The sequence below is a fragment of the Pimephales promelas genome, chromosome 18 (genome assembly GCF_988280905.1).
Source record: "Pimephales promelas chromosome 18, fPimPro1.hap1.1, whole genome shotgun sequence".
NCBI lineage: Eukaryota > Metazoa > Chordata > Actinopteri > Cypriniformes > Leuciscidae > Pimephales > Pimephales promelas.
The window spans coordinates 30,411,692-30,439,688 of NC_142786.1; the positions used below are offsets into that span (position 1 = coordinate 30,411,692).

At 37.7% G+C, this 27,997-nt stretch overlaps 1 protein-coding gene across 1 annotated transcript; it reads left to right on the plus strand.

Moving 5' to 3' along the window:
- Positions 1-3: 3 nt before the first annotated feature.
- Positions 4-27,989, plus strand: dtnbp1b (dystrobrevin binding protein 1b). The gene is made up of 5 exons (XM_089123393.1): positions 4-95; positions 213-290; positions 21,762-21,914; positions 24,948-25,091; positions 27,493-27,989. Exons 2-5 carry the CDS (start codon positions 248-250, stop codon positions 27,804-27,806), a joined length of 654 nt encoding a protein of 217 aa, XP_088979519.1. The 5' UTR covers positions 4-95; positions 213-247; the 3' UTR covers positions 27,807-27,989.
- The last annotated feature ends 8 nt before the right edge of the window (positions 27,990-27,997 follow it).

Below are 27,997 nucleotides of genomic sequence, written 5' to 3' on the forward strand. Positions count from 1 at the left end.
ACATTCCTATCTACTACTCACTGCTGCTCTGCCTCTCAGTCCATCAGACAGCCGAGCGCTCGCTGTACGCTGCTCTACAGCATCACTGGCCATAAGTAAGTGTGTGTGTCGAACCCTTCAGTGCTGCTCGTCTAGACGTTCAGGATGTGTGTCAGGTGGCTTGTGCTATAAACAAACAACAACACCCCCTGCCAACTCTGGCTCTCCCACAGTAAGACTCCTGGTCAGACTCAGCAGCGGCTCTGGGATGGCTTCCCCAGGATCCACCAGTGGCAGCAAGAGAAATTCCTGTAAGTGGCATCTCTCTTTCTTTCATTGCGGATGGCTTTTCTGACCTGCAGAATGGGTTGTTTGTAGATGTGCATGCTGGAACAGGGCAGCTGTTGATAAGGATCTCAAATAACGTTGTTTATTTTGGTGGAGTGCTATAATGTCTTTATTATCATCACTAAATGGCTTTGTTATAAGTTTAAAGTAAGAAATAGAGACGGATGTTTTAGCTCAATATCAGAGGTTCTTCGCAATTGATTTGGGCTTCAAGATCCAGATTTTACACTGGACTTCAGGTGGTGTCATATTGTCTAAACAAATGTGTCCTTAAAATCAAACATTGAAATTTAATCACATTACCATGAACTACATTTGTTTTTTATTATTTGCAAATTTCTGTGCTTCTTGAATTTCGATGCTTTCCTGGTTTTAGCAGCAGAACACTCTAGTTTGCAAAAAACGTGTTTATCCTTTAAGCATGAATGTATAATGTAGCTTGTTAATTTTGTCATCTGCTCAATTTGGCTAGCTTCTACCAAATACAAATTCATTTGCGATAAAGTTTAACAGAATTTGATTGGATGCACAGCCTTTGGCATCACAAAAGGTGTTGCTGACTGCTTTAACGCAACAATGACTATTAAAAATAAAATTTAAATGTTGATCAACCTAGTTAGCTAACAATGTATGCATTTTGTATTAGCATTTAACATTGTTTCTCCAGTTTAGAAGCGCTGATCTTATAAAGCTTTGTTGCAACCGTTTCCAAGCTGCAGCTTTATGACTTTGTCCAGTGCTATTTTTCCACAAGAAAGAACTTTAGTTAATATTTCATTGGGTTTGAAGATATTGGTGCAGCAGTGAGTGGAATAATAGCAGCATGTATGAGTCAGTGTGAAAGCTGTGTGATGGAGAATCCTCAGGGGACGAACTTGAGTACTGAGTATTGATGGAGCACAGGGGCACACCGTGATATCGCGCACACACATGCATAAACAAAACCTTGCGTCTCTATGTGCCATTTTCTAGTGCCTTTGAGTCTGTTTGGCTTTTTATGTTGATTATTACTGCAGGAGAGCTCTCGAAGTCTCGTTATTATGACAACCCCACCCATCCCCCCGTCCATCTCTCCTCCTCAGGATGTGATTTACAGTCAAGGCTCTCACAGACCCTGGAAACCGCATCCCAGAATAACATTAATTACTAAACCAACCAGCTTTCATTGACCCTCAATGTATTTAGACTTCAAATCAGTTTCAGATGTGATTGTTATTTGGTCTCTTCAGTGTTTGGATGCAAATAAGGCCATTCAGTTAATCTATTAATTTGGATCTTAAAGGGATAGTTATCAAAGAATAAAAATTCACTAATGTTGCTTTGAACCTGTATGACTTTCTTTGTTCCATGGAACACAAAAGTGAGAACTTTGAATGTTCATGCATGCACACAAACTCTTATTCTTAATAGAGTATGGTACATCAACAGCCTCTTTCACACAGCAATCCTGGGAAATTATCGTAATTTTTTATTTTCAAATATGAGACGTGCATAATAATATACAACGGCAGAAATGCAACGCTGATGGATGGAAAAGATGGCTAGATGGCGAGTGCGACACGTTGAAAAAGTACAATGGTTAAAGATGATTGTCTTGTGCATATCTACATAGAAAAACTATTAAAGGGGTGGTTGATTAATTATGATTTCACTTTTCTAACTTTAGTTAGTGTGTAATGTTGCTGTTTGAGCATAAACAACATCTGCAAAGTTACAACGCTCAAAGTTAAAAGCAAAGGGAGATATTTTCTTTCAAAGAAACTGCTTTTTAAGGACTACGACAAACGGCTCGTTGGGACTACACGAGCTTCCTCACTGGTTAGTGACATCACAAGCCATAAAATGTACAAAAACTGACCTCATTGGTGGGTACCGCTCTTTAGATTAGCTAATATAGGGGTAATGTCCCTCTTAACAGCGCTGCAAAACATAAAAATGATTTATTTACCAGTTAATACTTTGCAACTTAAAAAGTAAAAAAAAAAATCAAAAACACAATTTTACTGAATTTTTTCCCCCAAATATTTATTGTTCCCTGGGAAAGTGCCCAATAGGCCCGTGTGTTAATCCGTGCTGTGAGATGACGGAGGTGCTGATTAAAAGGCCGAGAGCTGGGCTCTAATCTCACCGTCTTCTCGCTTGTCTCTTGTCTGCATTTGACTCTATGCATGCCAGCAGGTTCACTTGCTTTTACATTAAATATTAATATTGCTTAAATTAGCATGCAACCGAAATGATTTGTGTGTATGGAGCTAATTTGGCAGTGTGCCGTATAGCCTTTGCTCTCTCTATCTCTTTCTTCCTGGCATTGCAATTATGTCATAAGGATGACAGCTGCAGACATGGGTGATTGTTTACCGACGTGTTTTTGACAGTAGCACTTCAAAAATTGAAATTACAGGTCAAGCTTCTCTTCATAAATAAGATGTGATTGTCATGTTTATACATTATCTACTATATGAGTTTTATTGTAAAGATCATACTCGTATAAAAAATCTTGCACATCTATGGCCCTTAAATCTTCTTTATCCAGTACAAATATTCTCTCTGGCTTGCTATATAATTTTGTGAGCCACACACTGTTCAATGTTTTGAGTCTTGGTTGTGTCTCACTAAGATCTCAGAGCAGATCTGACTCATATCATTCATCAGTGGGTTGCCAGATAGTCTCTGCTGCTTACAATGCTACTGTTATAATCAACAAAGCTGTTTATGTTGCAAGCATGTATACAACCACAACAAAACCAGAATGCTCTTGTTATAATAAATAAACAGGGAAGATGTTGCAATTTTTGAAAATTGAGTGTAATGCTACTAAGCATAGCCCATCTAAACTAGAATATAGTGCAATGCATTACCTAAACAGTAGTATATTACATTTTGGTCACATGCCCTCGTCATCTTGCATGTTTAATGACATAATAGAGTACATGGTCTCAAAATACTTTAATATTTGTAAACATTGCAAAATATTAGGGCGCGGCACAAGCCATTGAAATGAATGGGTTTCATAGCGCAGCGCCTTCTGCATCCTGTCTGAAAGGGTCTTTACAGTGTATCTTGGGTAAAGAATACTGCAATTACTGTAATTGTAATTAGTAATGACTGTAATACTGTAATTATTCATTATTAATCCTTGCATTGCAAACAAGCAGAGATGTGTGCAGCACTTTATTCAAGATTGATATGGATCAGTTTGAGGATCTTTCAAGAAATATTTGCAAAACCCACAGACAGACATAAAGGATGACCAATAGTAGTGATTTATAAAAAAATAAATAAAAATTAGCGTGAGCGACGTGATACCAGAAAGCCATAATTCTCCAGTCACAACAAACAAAAAAGCAAGAATGCAATGTCGCCTAAGAGGAAGGTGCAGGGAGGATGTCTTAATGTACCAGTACTATTATGTTCCCCTTTGTTCTTTACATAAAGGAGGATAATGTCTTTACAACATCGCTACAGGAGCAATCATGATGGGAATACAGCGTTCAGTGTCATGCAGCAAGTACAGTAAACAGTCTAGGGAGGTTGTCACACTCGGAGAGCACCTGGTTAAACAGGTGCTCGTACAGAAGCAAACAGGCCTGTGCTGCTCAAACTACTTAACCTCCGAGTGAGCAGTGAAGTGTGCTGACGGTTTCCGGAGGTTAAAGGGGCATGCAAACATTTGGGAATAATGGACATGGATGCTCCGAACGAAAGCTGGAGGTAAAGGAGCAAAAAGAGAGAGTGTTATTTAGATGTAGAAGCTGTGCTGCTGCTAATTGGTGGCAGATGTGGCTGAGAGCGCAAAAGGAGGACTCTCTCAGAGGGAATTATTATATGTGTGTGAGTGTGTAGAAGACACACATGGATATCTAGATATAATAGTTGAACTGGGACCGACCCATTTTCTATAAGCAGCTTCATATGGGGATAAAATGGAACTGGAGTGTGACTTGTGAATGAAGATGTGACATGAGCTATTGGTGTTAGCAACAGATAAGTCTTTTTTTATGCCAGTATTACAAGTCAAAGCATTTTTTATTTATTTTTATTTGAAAGTGTATTGTAAAGGGCCACAATAAAAAGGAAACATCATTAAAGGAGGATGGTAAGACTGCTGAGCCATGCTTTTCACAGTCAGATGAGCTAATGTCCCTCAGGCTTAAAAAAAACACACACTCTACTTAACTGTATCAATGTCTTTTAATAATTTAAGTATAGCTAACACTTAGGCACAGTGCTCTAACTCCTGTCCGAGAGAAAGAGAGGAACATTAAGGCTCTAGACAGGGATATTAAATAAAAGTACCAAGAGTGGAGGTTTCCTCCCAGTGGAGGTCAGTACAGTACATTTCCATGGGGGCAACTGTACTTTGTCAAATAAAAAAAAATCATAAACACGCAAAATAGTCATAAAAGATCACACATCAACTATAGAGGCCACATAATGGTTTATGCCACACTGAATCTCAGTGTTGTTGTTGTTGCCCCTCCAGAAGCTACAAAACCCCTGTCAGACCAACGGCAAATCCAAACTGACACCCGAGTCCCCAACATCTCCCTGAGCCTGTCTTTCTCAAAGACACGCTTGTATTTTCATTTCTGACATGCTCCCCTGTCAGCCGTCCCACTGACACCACGGCTAATGGAACGAGACTGAAGCACTTCTGCAAAAGGACAGGGATGAAGACTTTTTTTTCCAGATTAAATCAATGCTTATGATGTATTTCTCCATAATAGCTAAAGTATAAGTCAAGGCTTCAAGGTCCTTTTGAATTACCAGTAAGCTTAGCCATTTTGTGATTTATACAAAACCTCATTGTTTCGTGTTAATTCTAATTATTTTATTATTTCAGGTTTTTTTTTTTCATTCATCTGCTAGTAAAAGGTTATGCAAGTAAAATGAATATTTTCTGAAACATTTGTTTTTGATGTTGTTTTGTTAGAAAAAAAATGTGGAGTTATGACTGTTTTATAAGCTTATGTTAGACTGGGAAAATTTAACATTTCCATTTATCATGTAGGACACAGGACACATCCTATTATCTTCTGTAATTGCAGCATGTGTGTGCTGATGTCAGACAACATGTCAGACAACAGCCCTCCGGTGTGTGTCAACCGGGAGTCACATCTTCTGTCGTGGATGAGTAGGTCTGAGGTCACTATTGAACTCACCTCACAGTGAATGTCAACGTATGATCAATGAACATAGCACTGTGAGAATTTATTTGACCTGTGTGAGCTGAAATGGGATTATGAATCAAAATTTCTTTTAAAAAAAAAGCACTGGAAGACTTCTGTTTCAGAGGTCTATTTGGAGATTCACTCCTTCTTTCTTTGCATTGCATCATAGGTTTGACTCTCATTCAGCCTGACGTAAAACTCTTCCACTCGTTTGCACAAATTCCTTCTTTATCTAGGCCGCCTCATTAATAAGGCAGCTACACTAAACATAATAGGTTCAAATGTCCAACACTGGACTTTAATTATAACATTTTACATCACACTGGTCAATCTCATTATTTTTCTCATTGTTTCCATTTCGATGGCAGTTGTTTTAACTGAGTGAACAGTTTAATGGATTCCTGCAGGGTGTTTCGTGTGTTATTTGTTAGGAGTAAGACACTGGAGTTTATAGATATAATGAATAGTGGCATTTTCAGTGGGCAGGAATTCTGTGTATTCTCAACAACAGCCTGGGGAATCAAGGCCTTTTCATGTGCACTGATGTTCATATTGAAAACCCTGCATAATTCACTTTTTACAGGAGTAGTTCACCCAAAAATCTAAATTATATCATTGTTTACTGATAAAATACAGTAAAATATTAAGCTGACGCTATCATATTTGATGCACAAATTTTGGTCCTACTTTTTTATTAAGCATCATATACTCTCAGAAAAAAAGGTACAAAAACTTTTCAAAAGATACACTTTTGTACCCAAAGGCTGCATATTGGTACCTTAGCATATAAGTGGTATAGCACCTAAAATGTACATTAACTCCTAAAATTTACATATTAACACTTAAAATGTACATATTAGCACCCAAAATGTACACATTAGCTCCTGAAATGGACATATTAGCACCTAAAATTTACATATTTACACCTAAAATGCACATATTAGCACCTAAAATATACATATTAGCACCTGAAATGTACATATTAACACCTAAAATGTACATATTAGGCCATAAAATGGACATTTAGCTCCTGAAATTGACATATGAAGGCCTAAAATGTACATATTAGCACTTAAAATGTACATATTAGCACTTAAAATTTATTAGCACCTAAAATGTACATATTAGGACCTAAAATTCACATATTAGCTGCTGAAATGAACATATTAACACCTAAAATGTACATATTAACACCTAAATGCACATATTAGCATCTAAAATGTGCATATTAACACCTAAAATGCACATATGAGCACCTAAAATGTACAAATTAACACTTAAAATGTACAAATTAACACTTAAAATGTACATATTGGGACCTAAAATGGACATATTAGCTCCTGAAATTGACATATGAGGACCTAAAATGTACATATTAGCACTTAAAATGTACATATTAGCACCTAAAATTGACTTTATTAGGACTGGGGCTGTACTTTTTCAAAAATTCTTTTGAAAAGGTACAGCCCCAGTGACAGCTTTTGTACCTTTTTTTCTGAGTGTACTTACATGGAAATTAATAATTTGATAAAATTTACTTATTGTGTACATACATGTTTTTACATTACTTATATTTTGAAAACCCGCATGTGATTACAGCTGTATTTACATCGTAACCCATTCCCTTACACCTTAACCCACCCTTAAAACCACTCATACCACCACACCTGTCCTTAACCTTACCCGTATCACACCTTAATAGCAGCAAAAGTGTTTTACAATACAACCTGAACAAAGTACACTGTACATATTTTTCGATGCAAGTACATTCTTAAAGCCACTAAATATAAAGTGGGACCCAAATTTTAAAGGCCTCTAAATTATCAACATGATTAAAAGAAAAACATTGTTGTCTGATTGATAGTTTATACATTTTCTTAAGTAGCCTAAGTAAAAGTATTTTTAATAGAAATCGGAATATGTGCCCCATAATAACGTGTATATTGTTATTAATATTGATGAACACTTACTAAATTGAAGCAACTTAAGTTTACTTAATTAAAATAAGGGGTTGAGTCGTTGCAAATCATCCACAAAGCTAGGTTATTTTTATTTTAGGGGATGCTTCCCTACATAACTGGGCTGGCCTTGCTGTTTTATGGTTGAAAGCACTCTGATATGCTCATACCTGGAGAGAAGTGACAGAAAGAGGATGTCTGATCAATTTAAGGGAACTCTCTATGTTTAGAGCCTTCTTATCTAATCATCATCTTGTCAGGCTGCCCAGTCCTTTCAGACAGGCTCTCATTGCACCGTCAGACTACTTCTGAGACGATTATATCATATTTCAGGGTTAAAGTGGTATTTATAGCTTCATCGATACTAAGACACATGGCAGAATGCAGACAATTGTAATTGATACCCACTATGAGACATGCGTCTGATTTAGCCAGTGTTGTGCTAGCAGTACTCCCACAAATGGCAGTGTTTACTAATGACAGCCTCAAAGAAATGTATATGTTTTCTTATATTACTATTATTACTATATTATTAAAGTGGACTGTAATTACAATTTTATGTAATTCAAATATTGTAGCTTCAATGGTAAGACTAAAATACAGTAAAAACCTGTTCATTACAGTAAAATACTGTTACATGTATATTGCCAAAGACGATGGCAAACGTTCAAACATATCTGTTTGCTGAATGCCATTTTATATGTGCAATTAAATGTGCAAATGAAAACTTGAATCATTTTGTACATTCTTCAATCCTTCGTGTTAATTTGCATCCTTGACCTTGATATGTTGGGATTGTTACAGGTTCCTCTAACAATCACCCTGGGACATGTGTGTGTTAACATACCTTTATCAAAGGGCAAAACACACCTACAAGCCCATTCAGTCAGATCAAATCAACATAAGATGTACAAATCTTAAGGGTATAGAAAACACGACCCTGAGGATACACTTACATAAATGCTTGAATCTATTTTCATCCTTGTGTCTTCCACCCCCTTCATTCTCTTTCTCATGCTTGTGGCCAAAGGCATTTAATGCATAAGTGTGGCCTTTATTCAGGAGCTAGTTTGGGGTCAGAGCACAAGGCAACTACACATTTCTGCTAGCCTTGAAAAGAGAAAGAATGAAAGAAAGAAGCCAAGAAAAACACACACAGACACATTTAGACATTACATAATAATACCAATAGAGTACAGAAAGTGAGTGACCACATACTGTTTCAGTAGCAAGTATCTTTACTAGTATTTTTTCATAGAACTGTCCACAAATTATTTCAGTAGAGACTATTTGTATACATACACATGCATTACATTGCATAGAAATATATATCCTAGGGGAATGTAGTTTCATGCAATTTTATAAATTTATTTATAGTAAGATGTAAAATGCATGGCCCGTTAGATAGCCTACATTTCTTATGGGTATGCAGTTCACCTATTAAAGCCATTATATTGCCATCCATTGTTGTTGTTTTTAAACCATACACTCTCAGAAAAAAGGTACGAAAGCTGTCACTGGGGCTGTACCTTTTCAAAAGGTACACTTTTGTCCATTTTAGGTAGTAATTTGTACGTTTTATGTGCTAATATATACATTTTATGTGCTAATATGTACATTTTTGGTGCTAATATGTACATTTCAGTTACTAATATATACATTTTAAGTGTTGATATGTAGATTTTAGGTGTTAATATGTACATTTTATGTGCTAATATGTAAATTTTTGGTGGTAATATGTACATTTCAGGTGCTAATATGTACATTTTTGGTGCTAATATGTACATTTCAGGTGCTAATATGTACATTTCAGGTGCTAATATGTACATTTTAAGTGTTGATATGTACATTTTATGTGCTAATATATACATTTTTGGTTCTAATATGTACATTTCAGGTGCTAAATGTACATATTAGCACCTAAAATGTACATATCAAGTGTTGATATGTACATTTTAGGTGCTAATAGGTGCTAATATGTACATTTCAGGTACTAATATGTACAGTTTAAGTGTTGATATACGTTCATTTTAGGTGCTAATACATACCATAAGGTACCAATATGCACCCTTAAGGTACAAAAGTGTACCTTTTGAAAAGGTGACTGCCCCAGTGACAGCTTTTGTACCTTTTTTTCTGAGAGTGTATGAAGAAAATTAATGGAATTTTACTTCCCAAAGCCGTTCTGTACCACAGAGAGTTTCCTTCATTGAACAGAATAAAAAAAATAAAAATAAATGGCAAGACAAAAAGAGGATTATTAAAACTACCATGTCTCCACTTTTTTTTTAAAGCAGTTTTGTGCTGAAATTGCCAACACTGCATGGGATAATCAATTTGGAGAAAAGAGCAGACTATTAAAGAAATATCTCACACTGCTAATGAAAGTCCCAGTTGTTTTGTGATAAACCAATATTTATTGGTTCACTTATTCTCGTCATTTAATAAAATTGCTAATATTTGTGGGAAACAATTTCACACCTGCATGCATAATTGTAATGTTAAGCTTGTGTGTAACATCATGCATCAGGTTAGTGCACTGCACATACAATTCTCTATTGCTGTCGCACATCATCGGCTTAATGTATGATGGAAACCACCCCTGTCTTTCCATTGGTATAGTCTAATCGTATTGGTCTGCCCAGAGCTGACACCTCTGATTTTTCCCATGTGGATGTGGGAGGAGGATTATGAGTGCCGCTAGCTTTCACTAATGCACATGATTGATTGACAACTTAATGTCATTATCAGAATATTGCAGTTTTTATGCCATTGGATTTTCATTGAGCACGCTTACTCATGTGTAAATCTGATTCACACCACATTTGATCAATACATTAAAAGGAATCCCCTTTTCTGAGCTGTTTAGAAAATATCAAAAGACTTAGTAGTATTTTATAATTATCTCTAATGTTTAATATTGGTAATGTAGGTAAGGTAAGGTAAGGTGAGGTGAGGTAAGGTAATTTATTTATAAAGCACAATTAAAACAACGGGCAGTTGACCAATTGTAGAAACATGCATCAAGCGAAATGTACAGAACATTTATGCAGTGTAATACATATATCTGACAAATTTTACCAAGTAAACAAGCTACCAACATATCAGCAGACATAGAGTTAGACAGAACAAACACAGAACCAACATAGAGTTAGACAGAAAAGCCAGAAAAAAAAGATGAGTTTTAAAAGAGATTTAAAAGATACCAATGAGGAGGCAGTTCTAATATGCAAAGTTTCGGAGCCAACACTGAAAAAGAACGATCACGCCAAAATTTACATCTACTTTGGGACAGTTAAGAGTTTCTGGTCAGAACACCTAAGTGATCTTGATGGTGAGTATAGACCCTTTTTCAGTTGGTAAACATGGTGACGTTTTTATGTGGGCGGAGCTTAGGTGGAGGCAGAACGATCCCTCTGGCCGCTTCACTAATGCTAGTTAGCAAGTTTTATTAGCTTGTTTTTTAACAATGACTGAAGAAAATCATATTTTATCTTAATGTGTAAGATCACTCACTGTCCAGGACCGCGATTGTTATTTCCAAAAGTTATTTTTAACGGACAGAACCAGATTGGCCGACCCGTAGCCGCCTACACGCTCACTCAATGCATGGACGATCTGACAGGATTAACTTTACATTACCTCGGGTGAGTGGCCTGACTTCTAAACCTACCTTCGTAAAGACAAACTGAGGGCATATAAATCTTTAGATGCCTATAACTATGTGCTGAATGGCTGCCTCCAGTTTTCACTTTGTTTTGCCTCCAGCTAGCGCCGTGACGTAACTGTGACGTCGGCGCAAAAGGGGTCTATAGGGTCGTGCCATACCGTTTAGAGATTTAAAAACAAACAAAATCAATCCTGTAATGGATTGGCAACCAATAAAATGAAAGCAAAATCGGAGTGATGTGGTTCCGCTTTCCTGTCAGCAATCTAGCAGTGGCATTTTGAACAATTTGCAAGCGTGTCAACATCAGCTGATTAATCCCTGCACACGGGGCATTACTGTAGTCTAGACGTGAGGTCACAAATGAATGTATCACTCTCTCTAAATCCTCAAATGAGAAAAATGGCTTGACTTTTGTCAAGGTTCTTAATTGAAAGAAACCTGATCGAACAACAGCGTTAACTTGTTTGTCAAAGAGTTATCAAAAATTACCCTTACCCTTTTCACATGGTAAAAAATTAAGTTTTTCACCATGGATTTACCATAAATAGATAAAGGGCCTAAATCAACACAGGGGAACTCAGATACATTAGACGGTGCAAACACAATAATCTCGCTTTTGCATTCATTTAGATGCAGAAAATTAGCTACCAGCCAGGTTTTCAAATCATTCAGACATGCTAAAAGAGGCTCTATTATCATTTTTTTTTATGGCACATTAAATAACACTGATCGAACACTGATTAAATTTTTATACCCGGTTTAACCGAGACTTGTTGCTTGCATACATTGCTTGATGTATGCAACATCAAAGTTAAGGCTAAGATATCAGTTATTTGTGTGCAACGCCGTTTTAACAAACTCATAAGGGTATGATGAAGTGGGCGAGCGCAGGGGCAGCTCGTGGCTGCTGTGTTTTGTTTTTTGGTCGTTGCTTGGTTACCTGTTGAACATCATGCTGTCATTCCCTGTCTCTCTCCTACTCAAACCTACAGAATGCTCTTCAACAGCCTTGAAAGCAGTCAAAAGAAAAACATCATCTAAAGTCATGGCAACAGATGCACCTGCAAAACGTAAATGCTGTGACAAAGTCAATTCGTATTTTTGGAGATTTCAATTCAACTTGTAGTAAACAACGTATCTTTTTACTTATTTGTCTGTCTTACATTTTGTTTTAGCTTTTCATGGCACTGCCCTTAATGCTACGTCATTAATGATAATGATACATCAATTGAATAGTCCGCTAATCATTGGTAGCTAATACATTGTGTCGAAAGTAAATGGGGTCAGAATTAAAGTTGAAACAATTGCAAACACTGACAAGAATCATGAGAATCAAAGGACCTTAACCTTCCAAATGCATTTAAAAACTTGCATTCCTGGGTCATTTTTGAGAGCTTATTAACCAAAACTTTGAACTAAAAACACATTGAAAATGATCAATAACTTCATTGTTATTATTAAATATAGAAATTCTGTGACATTTCAAATTTTACATGAACTACTAAACCACTAACTCAGGATTCCCCCTCCCCCTCCTATAATAGTTTATAATGTTTGTAATATGCACTCTTTTAAAAGTATGCTAAAGTGTTCACATTTCTACTTTTCATCCTTTCACTTCCATTGTAAGTGTCTCACCACTATATAAATTATATATATTGTTTTGTGGTAATCAACATTATTTTTCAAATGCTGTAATTTGAGCTTAACCTGTATTGAAGCCAAACTGTTTCCTTAATGGTTGCACTCACATGATTTTGCAAAAGCAATGCTTACAGCTGGAGGCCTTATGATGAGAAGTGTAGCAGCCAGTAATTCTGAGGGTAGGGAAGCTGTCGTCCTAAATGTAAGCAAATTATTTGTTTTGTTCTTTCTGTTCCTCTTCAACAGCCTGATACCTACTGGCTTTGGGGCAGGCATCATGAATCCATTACACATTTAGACATAACATGCTCACCGCTTGTATAGCTCTGACAGAAAGGTGAAGTAATAGTCTGAGGCAGTCCTTTGATCCTGGGCGGAGGCGTTTACAGCTGTTCGGCATGGATAATGCATTCTCTCAGAACGGCACATTAAATAACTCTGATCGAAGCGCTAGGCTGTTAAATTTTTATACCCGGTTTAACTGAGACTTGGTTAAGATGTCAAAATCCATTAGCATAGGTGAGATGTTACATTTTTCGGGTGGTGCAGGCAATTCCACTTCATATTTTGAAAGACTTTGGTGAGTTATTTGGCTGATGTAAAAGTCTATGATACTCCATCAGAGTAGAGCCCGACCGATAAAGGTTTTGAAGGCCGTTACCGATACAAATATTTTTTGGTTTTAAAATCCGATATGCCGATATATCGGCCGATATATATATATTTTTTTTTCGAAACGCGCAACAAAACATTAACAGATTTCCTTAACATAAGTTATTTGTAGTTATTTATGAGTTTTAACTAAAATATTATGATCATGCATTTTAAAAAGAAACTTTTTTTCTTTTATTGTCACAACAGAACAGACTGATGATAGTGGCATAAGCTAGCTTTGTGATTAGCTAGTCTATGATGAGCCATAATTTATAATATAACAGGCCAAGGAGAGATGATACGTCTCATTGCTATAACTGTCACGTGCTATTAAAGAAATACTTCAGTCACATTGTCAAAAGTTAAAAGGACAGTCAGTCAACTACACTGTAACAACGTAACGTAATTATTACTAACTAATTCCGCTTCACTTTCGGCTTATTTAACAGCAGCAAAACTGGACATGATAGTCACAAATTTTGTCATGCTTATTTGAGTTACGAGAGCTGATGGGGATGTTCTTTTAATTGTTATTCAAGCAATTTGTCTCGTGACCAACTCAACAAGTGTTGCTAACAGGAACGATGTAGAGTGCCCTCTGGTGGACAAACTATACAACTCCAACACTCATGACATGGTTCAAGCATGTTTCGTCCGTTTTTATTTTATTTTTGAAATATTCATTTATCGGCCATTATAACTGCCGATACCGATAGTTTGGAAAATGCCAAATATCGGCCGATAATATCGGCATGCATAAATATCGGTCTGGCTCTACATCAGAGTGATTAAAGGTGCTCTAAGCGATGACACACGTTTTTTGTCACATACAGCAAATGTCTCCTTACTATCCGCTAGCTGCCTGTTCAATGAACACACCGTAAGAAATGCGGTCTCTGTAGACACCCCAGGTTCCACAATTGGCAACAGGGCCAAACCACACCATGAAACATAACAAACAGTGTTCCAGCCAATAAACGACAAGAAGGATTTTGGTGTGGGGTTTGGATGGACGGACGGATAGATAGTAATAACTACAATGTGGTCAATACACCTGCAACTTCTTGTGTAGTGTAAATGGTGTGCTTCGAGTGGACAGTAATGGTGATTTTGTGTTCTTTGATGGAAATCAAGCTCTTTCTTCAAGCAAAATCTGAGGTTTCTTGCATGATGTAAATGAATATGACCTATTTCTCAGCACTAGATGGAGAGCGGTCCAGACAGGAGCAGTGTGACTCAGTCCGCTATGCTTCACACTCCTACGATCCTACACTGAAGAGTGCTGGCATGCAGGAATGCTGGGACACAACAGCAGACACATCAGGCTAAATGAACAATGGCAAGATGGAAAATACAGCCTGTGGACTTCCTTGTGTGTGTGTCCAATAAAATCTAAAGTTTTGTAGGAATCTTATTGGTACAGATCTCCCACTCGCACTATTATGGTTAATTGATGTGTGAAAGAATCACAATATGTCCATATATTGACAGGAAATTAGTACCGTGCTGCAGCTCACCTGGGAACTCTCTCTGCATAGACTTCATTTATTAAACATCTTCTATCTCTGTCTGGAATCATTAAAGACAAGAGGACAAGAGGAACAGCAGCAGTGAAATCCGGAAGAACGCTTTTATTCATTCCATGAGGAAATAAAATCAGTTTTTTTTCTTATCATTTTTCATCATTTTCTCCAACATCCATATGTCAGCAATTAGTGTCACTAACACCATTTAATAACCTTTTCTTTTCTTTATCAGAACAGTTGTATCAACTTTTTTACTTAACTGCCATTACAAAAAAAAAAAAAAAAAAAGAGGAGGCAAGGCGGAATCCAAATGAAAGACCGGTCCCACTTTATATTAAGTGGCTTTAAGTACTATGTACTTACATCGAAAAATAAGTACAATGTACTTATTTTGTTCAGATTGTATTGTAAAACACTTTTGTTGCTATTGAGGTGTGATACGGGTAAGGTTAGGGTTAGGTGTGGTTGTATAGGTCGGTTTAAGGGTGGGTTAAGGTGTAAGGGAAGGGTCAACTGTGTAATTACAAATGTAATTACATTTATTAATTACAGCTGTAATTACATGCAGGTATTTTCCAAATATAAGTACAATGTAAAAACATGTATGTACACAATAAGTCCATTGTATCAAATTATTAATTTCAATGTAAGTACATAGTACTTAAAGCCACTTAATATAAAGTGGGACCGAAAGACCAATAGTTTTAATAATGATAATAAACGAACAAAAGGGAAATCCCCGGAAAACAAAGAAACTAGAAACAGGAACTCGGAACAAAACTCAGAACCAGAAACTCAGAACAAAACTCAGAAACAACGCTACAGTGAAACATCGACCGACACCCAACAACTGAAACACAGGGATTTAAATACACTGACAAACAAGCTAAACGAGGGAACAAGGGGGCGTGGTTAGGGTTGGGTATTATTTGAATTTGAACGATTCTGATTCCGATTCCTTGTTTCGATTCCGGTTCCTAACGATTCTCGATTCCGATTCTTTTAAGAGGCAGGGTCAAAAAAGTTTAGCTAACCTTGCTAACCAACGGTCTTTCTGAAGGAAATAATCCTTTCTGAAGGAAATACTCCTTCTTTTACAAATACTCCTTTTGTCATAAATGTTGCATTTTGCCGAGATTTCGTTATTTTTAGAAAAGTGAAGCCACACTTTGGACCGCCGACGTAAGCTACTCATGTTCGACTCGCGCGGTTATGCCAACACTTCCGGTAGACGCTTCTTCGTTGGTGTTGTTCAGCGGTTTCTTCTTCCGCTCGGCGGACTGTGAATATCAAAACTAGGAATCGAAATTTGAACTTTTGAACGATTCCGGGAAAAACTAAAAGTTAGTCCCGATTCCAATCGATACTCGATACCCAACCCTAGGCGTGGTAAATCAGAAACACCTGGGGAAACTCATAAACAAGAAAAACTACAAAGGACTACAAAACATGGCACAGAACAGGAAATAACTAAAGTCCACACAAGACAAGGAAAACACAAGACAGGAATCGTGACACTATCTACTGACAAAAAAAGTAGTCCTAACCCTGAAATCCTACTGGTTCGGTATTGTATTGTATTATGCAATACAGGCCTAAAACCAACCCTCATATAGTTTTATTGATTTGCAATTATTTAATTTAGTGGTGTAAAAAGTCAGATTTGTCACAGTAGGTTTGCTTTGCTTTAATTTCTCTCTTGAACAGCCACACTTTCCCCCTCACTCTACCTTAACAGTGTCAATCCTAGCCACTTCACACTTAAAAACCCCTCCCGTATTATACTAAATGGCTTGCGAACTCACGACGAGCCATTACAGAGCTCTGAATGAGGCTACATTAGATGGAGCATGGCGTAGTAAGAGACGCAGGTGTTGCCTCACAAAGACTGAGACGTGAACTAAGGCTGGTGTGAATGAGTCTTTACAACAGCCATATGGCAAACCAAGCACATCGTCTTCCACTCAATAGTGCTCACTCCGCTTGCAGCACGAGTATCTGTTGTTTCCACATCCCTACAATCTGTCATTGCAATTACACACAAATGAATCCATTACAAGAACACAAACCAAGATAGATGGAGTGTGTGTAGGGGTATCTGCGGGCAATCATTCATGTGCTCATTGGGGAATGACGCAGTCAGTAAGTGGATCCAATTAATCGGCATTAAATCACACAGCCAGATGACTGCCATCAGAGTGATGACTATTAGGCGTCCTTTGCTCTCCATCTCCCTTTCTCTGGGGATCATCACATTATAGTCTTTAGGTCAGCACCTGCTCGCTCATTCCCTCGTCTCACCTCTCGTCTTTTAACAAATGTCTTCTATTTATATGGCCACAAGCACCAGCACACAGAGAAACGTCATGGAAAATGACGCTGAAAATTAAACATCCTTTTCTGAACAGTTGAGCATTCACAGCCCTGGTGAGAAAGAAGTACACTTAATTGTATTGAATATACACTTGTGTATTACAAAACTTACAAGTACAAAGAAAAAAAGTGCAGGCTACTTAAAGCGAGTACACCTTCATGACTAGGTTTCTTAACACACTAAAGTACTTTTTTGAAAAAAGCGTATTTGTAATAATATCAAATGCAACTTTTTACTTTAAAGTACATTTTAAATCATGGTTTTAAATAGAGCCAGACCGATATATCGGCCGATATTAGGCATTTTCCAAACTATCGGTATCGGCGGTCATAATGGCCGATAAATTAATATTTCAAAAATAAGATAAAAACGGACGAAACATGCTTGAATCATGTCATGAGTGTTGGAGTTGTATAGTTTGTCCACCAGAGGGCACTCTACACCGTTCCTGTTGGCAACACTCGTTGAGTTGGTCACAATATATATATTGCTTGAATAACAATTAAAAAAGAACATCCCCATCAGTTCTCTTAGTCACAAATATTGTCATGCTTATTTGAGTTATCATGTCCAGTTTTGCTGCTGTTAAATAAGCCGAGAGTGAAGCGGAATTAGCTAGTAATAATTACGTTATGTTGTTACAGTGTAGTTGACTGACTGTCCTTTTAACTTTTGATAATGTGACTGAGGTATTTCTTTAATAGTGCGTGACAGTTATAGCAATGAGACGCATCATCTCTCCTAGGCCTGAAAATGTATGTTTTACAATTTGCATTATGACGTAATCCATTGCTAAATTATGGCTCATCATAGACTAGCCAACCATAAAGCTAGCTAATGCCACAATCATCAGTCTGTTCTGTTGTGACAATAAAAGAAACAAGCTTCTTTTTAAAATGCATTATCATATTATTTTAGTTAAAACTCATAAATAACTACAAATAACTAATGTTAGGGAAATCTGTTAATGTTTTGTTGCGCATTTCTGAAAAAAAAATTTAAATATCGGCCGATATATCGGATTTTAAAACCAAAAAAAATATTTGTATCGGTCTTCAAAATCCTTTATCGGTCCGGCTCTAGTTTTAAAGAAGTACACTATTCTGATGTGTTGAGCTATTTTTAGCTATTTTCCCTTGGTGTGGATAATATGCAGCTCTCAAGGATTAGGCAAAATGAGATCTCAGGACGACAAAATACACTCATAAAAATAAGAACCAGAGTTCCCACTGTCTTGGAAAACCTAAAAGGGATACTTCAGGATTTAGCATTAAGCTTTGAGTTAGTAGAATAGTTGTATTAATTGAATTTGATTTTTTTTGTCTGGAAAAAATCCTCCGATGACGCAAAAATCGCCATTTAAAAGAAATAATAATAAATTACAAAAAACGCCACAGCGATCTGCATTGATTTCTACGGAGAACACTGAAGCCCGATTATTGCACTTCCTGCCTGATGTTTGAGTCAGTCTGTTGAATTTCCTTTTATTGAAACAAAGCACATAAGCACAAACAAAGACTGTATTCTCGTACTCTCGAAACTCTTTATTATATTTAATATAAAAATAAACAAAAACCTCTGGAATCCTGAAATGTAGTTATTTTCATTTTCTTTTAAATTTAGTAGTATTTAGTATTTAGAGTATTTTAGTAACTTTTGAAAATAAGTTTCGAAAACAAAACTAGGGCTATGGAATCTTTGCATTTTATAGTGGACAATGAGGGGCGGAGTCAAAAAGGTTGAGAATCACTGCAATAAAAGTTTAAGTATTCTCTAGCCCCGTGTCATTAATGTACTCTCAAAATTCTCTGGCCCTCTTCAAGACTCAGTATAAACTGGGGAGGAGGAGGTTTGGTCTCAGGTCAGTGCATCTGGACAGCAGCAGCAAAGACTGATTCATCTCTCAGGAGAAATAACAGTCTGAAGGAGATCTACACTTCAACTAGACAAGCTGAACTGTCTTTCTGAACAGCGCTTTTCTCAGGCGGCATTTTGGGTGCAAAATCAGCATGGATAGGCTGAGAACCAATATCTCATGTTTCTCGTCACATCACACAGACTTCTTCAATTACTCAGCCATAATCAGATTACAACATCATCTAAACATAATATGCACAGAGCATCATTAAATTAACTGTAATGAGGCATGACATAATACTAACTTGCATTAGTATGAGAGAATGAATGTATAACAATTAGTACATGGAAACAGGAAAGATTGATCATGTCATACACATGCAAAATGATAACTGTGTGGTATGTGTACTCTCATGTAAACCACTGAGACTGTGAGTCTAAACAGAGAAAAGTTAAGTCAGAAGTCAGTGTATTGCTGTGTGTGTGTGTGTGTGTGTGTGTGTGCGCACGCTCTATGAACAGCCCTTTGGTTAAGGTAAAGAGCATGTGTGATGGAAAATGAAGAGAAGACATGCATGCACTGCAGCACAACTCTTTGATGAAAGACAAGAGACCAGAGCTGCTTCCCTCAGGATGACCACAGGCATTAATTAATCCACTGACAGACCAAACAAAAAGACACATACACACACGTAGACACGTGCAGTGCTTCATCTGTGCTTTATCCTAGCCCGAATGAGTCGGTCAGGTCTCTGGCCCAATAAATGAGCAATAGCTTTCCACATTCACTCAGCCCACAGGGAAGCTAAAAGAGCCAGTGAAATTGATGGAACCACAACAGATCATGAGAAATTGAGACAAAGGATAAGAGAAGCATACAGATCCCTGGAATTTCTGGAATCTGGTCAATGAAATCTTCACAGAAACACTAAACCAGCACAGTCATGAGATATTAATGAATACGTGGTTAATTCTTACAGTTTGCTGGACTGTAAAAGCGCCACTACTGTAACAATGATCAAACTAAAACAATATGTAAATAAACACTTTAAAAACAGACCACTAAATGTCCATATTAAATATCTAAATCAATTTTTTTAAATATAGTTAAATATAACCACAACACACGCACACACATTGATCAATTCCACTAAATTGTTTGTTTTATTTTTTTTAGAGTTTTGTACCCTTAGTTTTTGTCTATTCGCTAAACTGTAAGTTAAAAAAAACATCTCTTTCTTTGTTTATGATTTATCTTGCAATCACAGGCATTACCATTTTTGTTATTATTTATTGCAGTTTCTTTGTTATTTCAGGTACATTTAGTAGTTTTTAGCTACTTTTTACCTCAATAGTGTTAAAGGGATAGTTCACTTCGAAATTAATTTTTGATATGTTTTAGCTTACCTCAAGGGCATCTTTCTTTCCACAGTATTTTCAATCTTGACATTTTTCAGTCAAACTGTTGTCTGTCAGTCATCGTATAATGCAGGTATGGGTCCACCTCAAAGAGCATGCACAGAGAAGTCCAAATTAAACATGATTTAATGACTCGTAAATGTAAGTACACATTGATTGCCCAAGACACGAAACGACCGGTTTGTGTGAGAAAACGAACAGTATTTATATAGTTTTTACCTCTTGTTAACAGCTATGTGTCGAACTCATCTGAATCAGAAGTCCAACTGAACCGAACTGAACCACGTTACGCCGGAAGTGATCTCTCGCGCGTCTACGCATTGTTTACACGGAGATTTCGGAAGTTTTACCTTTCACTAGTTTAGTGAAAGGTAAAACTTCCGAAATCTGCATTATATGACTGACAGACAACACCAATCATATAGTAGTCTTCAGTTTACACGATTCAGATCACTCTTCACAAAAACACAATATTTCTTAATGTGCAAATCTATTTAAATTATCCCAAAATACTCAATTCACCTTGAATAGGCATATATATATATATATATATATATATATATATATATATATATATATATATATATATATATAAAATATAAATATTTTTTAAAAAAAAGCTATTCAGTTATTATAACCATTAGACCCATCAGCAAGATTTACAGTAAATAGCACATGTCACTGGGCCATATGACAGCCAGACCCAGTTTTAGGAAATGTGAGCTATAGTTATGTCCTGTCAGGAGAAAACCTCTTTACTTGTGAATATGCTGATTGCTGATTCAGTTCAGTTCAAGCTGCGTAGAGATCTGAAAAATCACTGCTGGACAGCCCTGACAACCCCCTACTGTCCTGTCCGGGCCAGCATGCTCTTGGGAAATCTCACAGTGTACAGTTACCCTCAGAATTTTGCCTCATGGTTGTAGCTCAGTGCGAGCTGACAAATTTGTACAATGAAATAAAAAAAAAAGACTTGTGATTTAATCTGAACCATTGTTTTTTATATCCTTTGAAGCTATCTTTGAGAACAGTTTGACACTTTTTATGACAGGGTTGTGTTTAATGCAAGTCTTTTGAAATGCTAGTTGACACCCCTGATCTCTAATATCCTGCCAGGTTGACTAATATTATCACCTCTTTCTTCTTGTCCTCCAATCACAGCGGAGATGGAGCATGCTCAGAGAGTACCGGAGGCGGAGCCTGTCCAAACACAGGTAAAACTAAAGGACAGGCAAAAGTTCTTTGAAGAAGCTTTTCAGCAGGACATGGAACACTACCTGTCCACAGGATACCTACAGATTGCGGAGAGAAGAGGTGAGCTATGCCCATGTCCTTGGCTCAAACCTAAACCAGATCAAAATGTGCCAGACACTAATAAACAGCCCATTCTCATCCCAAGGCGTCATATACGACGCTTTTTCCAAAGTGTAGACATCCAACGCACAAAGCACCCTTTAGCATCAATATGAGACGCTGATATATATATATATATATATATATATATATATATATATATGACAGAAGGCGCCTCCTAGTGGTCTAACCCTAAACCTACCCATACTCTGCTTGTCATATTAACGCTAAAGGGTGCCATTTGCCATGTGCGTTGGATGTCTATGCTTTGGCAAAAATGTCGTATGACACCTTGGGATGAGAATGCATTGTAATACAAGCAGATGCTGTTTAACAAAATGCGCATGTAAATTTGCTCTATCCCTATGTACAATTGAACAGACCTTTTATATCCCTGGGAAATCTCTCTTTAGATGATCTGGTACAAAAAAATGAGCTGTCATTATTACAAATGAGAGTGCCAGCCCCACAGCACCCAACATATTCGATTGGGAAAGCCGTTCCCAGCCCTGAAGAGTTGCACCCGGTCAATTTGTCTAAAATTACTCAGGAGATAAATGGTGCATGGTAATGTACAAAAGCAGCAGAAGGGAGGTGGAAGAAGAAGTCCAGTGGGTAATGCTAATAACGGTAGATAAACTATAGTGAAATAGCAAATGGAAGGATAGAGAGGTGGGAATAAGATCAGCCAGTGGGTCATTTAGACTAGAGGGCGGGCTAACAAAAGCCATCCCTTCATTAGGTGCGTTTGACTTCATACAGCTTTATCATTTTGTCCGACTTGAGTCAGCGCTGACACCGTCACTGAGATGTATGCCATCAAAGTACCACAAAAATGATTTGTAAGTCTTGGACTGGTTCAGATGCAGATGTTTCTCCAGAGTGGCCACACAAATCTTGGCCACATTTACTTATGACAACAATGACATTGGTTTTGTGTTTTCTGACACCTTCTGATCTCCTACTGCTCACAAATCTGTATTTTTATACCAGCAAAAACTCTTTTCACGTGCCAAAATAAAACTGATATAAATATAGATGCCACTTAATTATACAGATTGAAATCATTGAAATATTAAAATATTGACCTTCTTGGCAATGTATTAAGCATTGGTCAAACCCAATAATATACAGCAAACCCAGATATAGTACTGAAGGAAAATAAAAATTTAGCGGAAGTACGTAGGAGGGCGGAGCCAGGCTAAGATCACCAAGCAGATTATTAACAAGGCAGGGCTAGAATCAGCCAGTAGATCACTTCCGGTATGTTTATACAACCACGATATGCTTAAGTTTTTCATTTGAGTTTTCTGCATTCAGACAACGCCATTGTCAAAACAATCGCCTTTCACATGGATTAGAGAAAACGAATAAAAACCCTGTATTCTGCTGCCAGGCCATTAGGTGATGATGAAACACTATGACATGTAAATTACGCATGTGCGTATTTTTGTTGTTTACATGGAGACTGTTTTCGAAAACTTGCAGTTTGAAACCAGTTTCCGAATGTTTGCGTTTTCAGGCCACGAAAACATCGTTGTTGTATAAATGGCCAAACGGCCAAAATGCATTGTTTTCAGTTGAAAACAGTGTCGTGTAAACAGCCTCTCAAAAGGCAGACAGAAGATCTGCTATCGGGTCATAAAGGAGGCAAGGTTTGGACCAGACAGTGGGCTATTAAAAAGAAAGTGCAAGGATCAGCCAACAGATAGAAAAGAAGGTGGAGCAAGGATAACCCAACAGGTCAAGAAAGCAGACTATAATTGGCTAGCAGGTCATTTAAAAGTGGGACTAGGATCAGCAAGTGGGTCATAAAGGATCATCCCAAGGGTCATAATGAAAACAGGTTTTGAAAGGGGTGCAAAACTCAGTTCTTGGAGGTCCACAGCCCTGCAGAGTTTAGTTCCAAATCCTGCACCAAAAAACATCCTTGAAGTTTTATTTAAAAAAAGGACTTAGGAACTAGGAGTTTTGCACCCCTAGGCAAGGATCAGCGAGTGGGTCATTAAGAAAGCGAGGTAAGGATCAGCCAGCTGGTCATTAAGAAAGTGGGGATAGGATTGGTCATCAGATCATAAAGAAGGTAAGGATAGGACCAGGCAGTGGGTACTTAATAAGGCATGGCTTGGATCATCAAGCACAAAATAAAGAAGGTGAGGCTAGAATTGGCCAGGACGATATTAAGAAGGCGGGGATAGGATTGGCCATTGGGTCATTAAGAAGGTGGGGATAGGATTCGCCATCAGGTCATGAAGAAGGTAAGGATAGGACAAGGCAGTGGGTACTTAAGGCATGGCTTTAATCATCAAGCAGGTAATAAAGAATTGGGAAGGCGGGATAGGATTGGCCATTGGGTCATTAAGAAGGTGGGCTAAGAGCAATCATCAAAGGATCAGCCAATGGGTCATTAAGAAGGCAGGGCTGAGGGCAGCAAGGTGAGAATGTCAATCTTTATTTTAAAGGCTATTGTTTTTTGAGTATGGGCTGGAATTGTGTTGGAATAGTGCTTTGGTGGAATTTCTCTCAAAGTGAGAGTCTGAGTGTGCAGTTGTGTTTGTATCTCAGTACTGTAAAAGGGGGCCTAACATGTCTCTCTCTTTGTTGTCCATCTCCCTGTGCCGCTGCGCTCTTACACAACCTTGAGGTACGCAGCTCACCGCTCTGCTTACTGATGTCACGCTCACGCTCACACACGCACATGTGATGGGCATGCCTCACGCTGCAGTCTGTGTTTGTGAAGCATGTGCTAAAGACATCACAGAGTCGACATGACTGCAAGGTGACGAATCCAGGACATAACTCACTGCATCAAATGAGATCTGACATACTGTAACCAAATTTGCTGTTCTATCTGACAAAAGTTGACTCGAACTCTTTCCGCAGAAATGGAAACTTCTTGTAACATTCATCCTGGACTCAAATCCTTGATACGTATTAATGATTGAAGTGTGAGGTTGCAGTTATTGATGCTGTTGCTCTTCCTTTGGTTCACAGAGACAATAGGAAGCATGTCATCAATGGAAGTGAACGTGGACATGCTAGAGCAAATGGATCTGATGGATATGTCTGACCACGAGGCGTTGGACGTCTTTCTCAACTCTGGTGGCGAGGACAACAGCGTAGCCTCACCGATGCTGGGTATAAATACACAGTGATATTTCACAATCATCAATCTTTAGATTTACTAACTCTGTACTGTATGTGTTTTGTCCTCTTTTGGTTTTCAAGCGGGGCCCGATTGAGTTTGATAGATCTAAACCAGTCAGCTCATGACGAATGTGGCTTCTGTTGTGGCAGATTTAAGTCTCTGTTCAAGTCTGAAAGAAATCTTTCAGAGTCAAATTTCCAGTACATTCGTCTAAGTGAGATGCCAGCTGTTCATCTGACTTATGGTCAGCCTTCAGGTCTTATACCTTTTTCTTATCGCTTGGTAAGAAATGAGCATCTGTACAGTTATCTTTTTCTTTTTGCTCTTCCTCGAGATATCGCTACCGTTAGAAACATCTTCCCGAGGCCTTCTTTCTATTGGTGGAGAATCTCCGAGCATGCACCTTTTTAAAAAACATCTCATCTTACATATTTTTTAGTGCCTTCTCAATGAGAAGACATGCATGAGAAGTTCTCATGCATGTCCACCTTCCGTAAGATATATTATACAGAGCTTTTGGGTACTTTTCCATTCTTATATACCCTGTGATCTAGTTTTCTGTTTGGTATTACAGCACATATGCTTTTACATGAGACAGATTAAATTCCAAAACACTTCATGGTGTGGTGTCCTTGTGTTTAAATAACTCTTTTGCTTCACTAATGCTGAGATGCTATTAAATTAGAGCTGACATTTACCGCTACCGTCAGCAGAACACGCTGAGATGATGTCTGTAATGATTTGATTGCATCCAGAGAAGAACAAACAGGTTTAACGATTCTCGCTAATTACACTTAGCCGCACTGAAAGCCAAGTTCTCCTGACTATACAACACCAATGTAAACACCTTATATGACTTTATATAAATACCAAAATAGACTTAAAACAAAGAAACAATTTTCAAACAGTGTTACAAAAACACCCAGCACACAAAGATGTATATATATGAGTTAAAGTTCCAGCAATACATACTTTCAGTCCTTATAACATTCAGCATTGTAGAAAGTTAAGGTGAAAGTCAGATGCAAGTCTTAACTGTCTTTAAGGAGTCGAATTATAAGGAGGTTTGATGGAAAATTAAATCCAACAAAGCATGACCTTGTCAAAGCAAGTCCATAATGGTAATCCAACTGTAGCTCCAACCATGAACCTCGTATAGTACTCAAATGTGGAACAATCCCAAACAGGACCACAAAGTTGGCACAGATATTGATTCAGCAGATTCTGAAAGTCCTTCTACAAAACACTAAATGTCTCCTTAATTATCTGTATTATAGCCACTATATTCGATAAGCACAAAAATAATCTTTCACCAGATTGTAAACTTCAACAAATACATTTTACTTACATGAGCTTGAAACTGGAAGTTTCCCAACTACTTTGACCGAGAATGTCAACCATGATAATTTTGTTTTATACTGCTCACCTGGCTCTTTATCTAAGCACATAGGTCTCACTAATACCCCTAGTGGTGAGGAGTGTAATGGCAGATAAAAACTTCCTGTTCCAAAAACAAGTGCACTGTCTCGCTGTCTACCATCTACTGTATGCAGCTGCCTTTAACTCACCAAAATAAGACAATTTTTTTGTTATGCAGGATTCAACTCATTTTTTATGTCAGTAATGTTATTTAAATTGAAATGACCTAAACATCCAAGTTGATTGTACTTTAATTTAAGGCAGAATCCTTTTGTTTTGTTTTACAGTGTGGGGTCTCACCTACAGTATGCATTGCTGCCTTAAAGTCCTTGCAAACTGAGCTCGAAATTTTCGTATGCGTTTTTTCGTATCCATCATTCGGTGGGTCTGAATTGTCAAAAAAAAAAAAAAAAACTCAAAAAACTCAAAATGTTTGCTACGGATGCGAAAAATGCAATTTTTTTTTTAAAGATGGACGAAAGTTTCGCAGGCAGTTTGTAAATATGATTGACACAACTTTTTTTTTATATTTATTTTTAAATATAAAAGGTATTTATTTTTTATCGTGCGAAAATTTCCGACAAGAATATTGGCCTTTATTGTGCGGTCACATTTACCTTTGAACTGCTAAGATTTCAGGGGTGAAATGCAGTCATCCCATCAGGAATCTACACTATTTGGAATTTTGCGTGAGGGACACATAATGCAAATGTTTTCCCACATTGTTTTACTTTTAACATGCAAATTTTCCGGGTTTACGCGTATAAAGCTACTGGGTTTGGCAATGACCACTATAAGCAAGCTTCATGCATCGATATCCGAATGACAGTGGAGAATGGAATTTGTGCTGTTTTGTAACAGATCTCCTGTCTCCCAGAATCCTGAATGTTGTCAGACCAGTCTCATTTTTAAAGAACAATTTGAGATTTTCTAATCCCTTCTGTTCTTCCTGTCTAAATGATTCTCTCTCAGGTCCAGATGTGGAGTCGTTCACTACTGAGATCACTCTTCAGGTGCCCACACAGGCGGACCTGAGACACAAGCTCGCATCGCTGTCCTCCACTTGCACGGACTCGGCCAGTCAAGACACAGAGGCGGGGGAAGAGGAGGAGTACAACGATGATGATGATGATGATGATGATGAAGATGACGAGAGGGAACAAGCAGCCAACCGTGGCTCTCTGCTCATCCAGCCAGATTTAGAAGAGGTCGAGGAGGATGCCAGGTTACTCGAAAGAGAACAAAACTGGCCAATCAAGAACTGTGAGAGCAGCAGCTCATCCTGAAAACACGGAGGATGAATGACAGACTGTAAGCGGAAGTGACGTAATTAGCAGGAGTGCTGTTCATCTGTTTTATGACGCCCTTTTGGTTTTTGTAAAAAAGTTCTTTGTCGTGTGCTGTGCAGTATAAGCCCGATCCTGTGCCTGCCCTCACAAATCAATAAATATCTTTTATTCTGTTCTGCATATAGCTG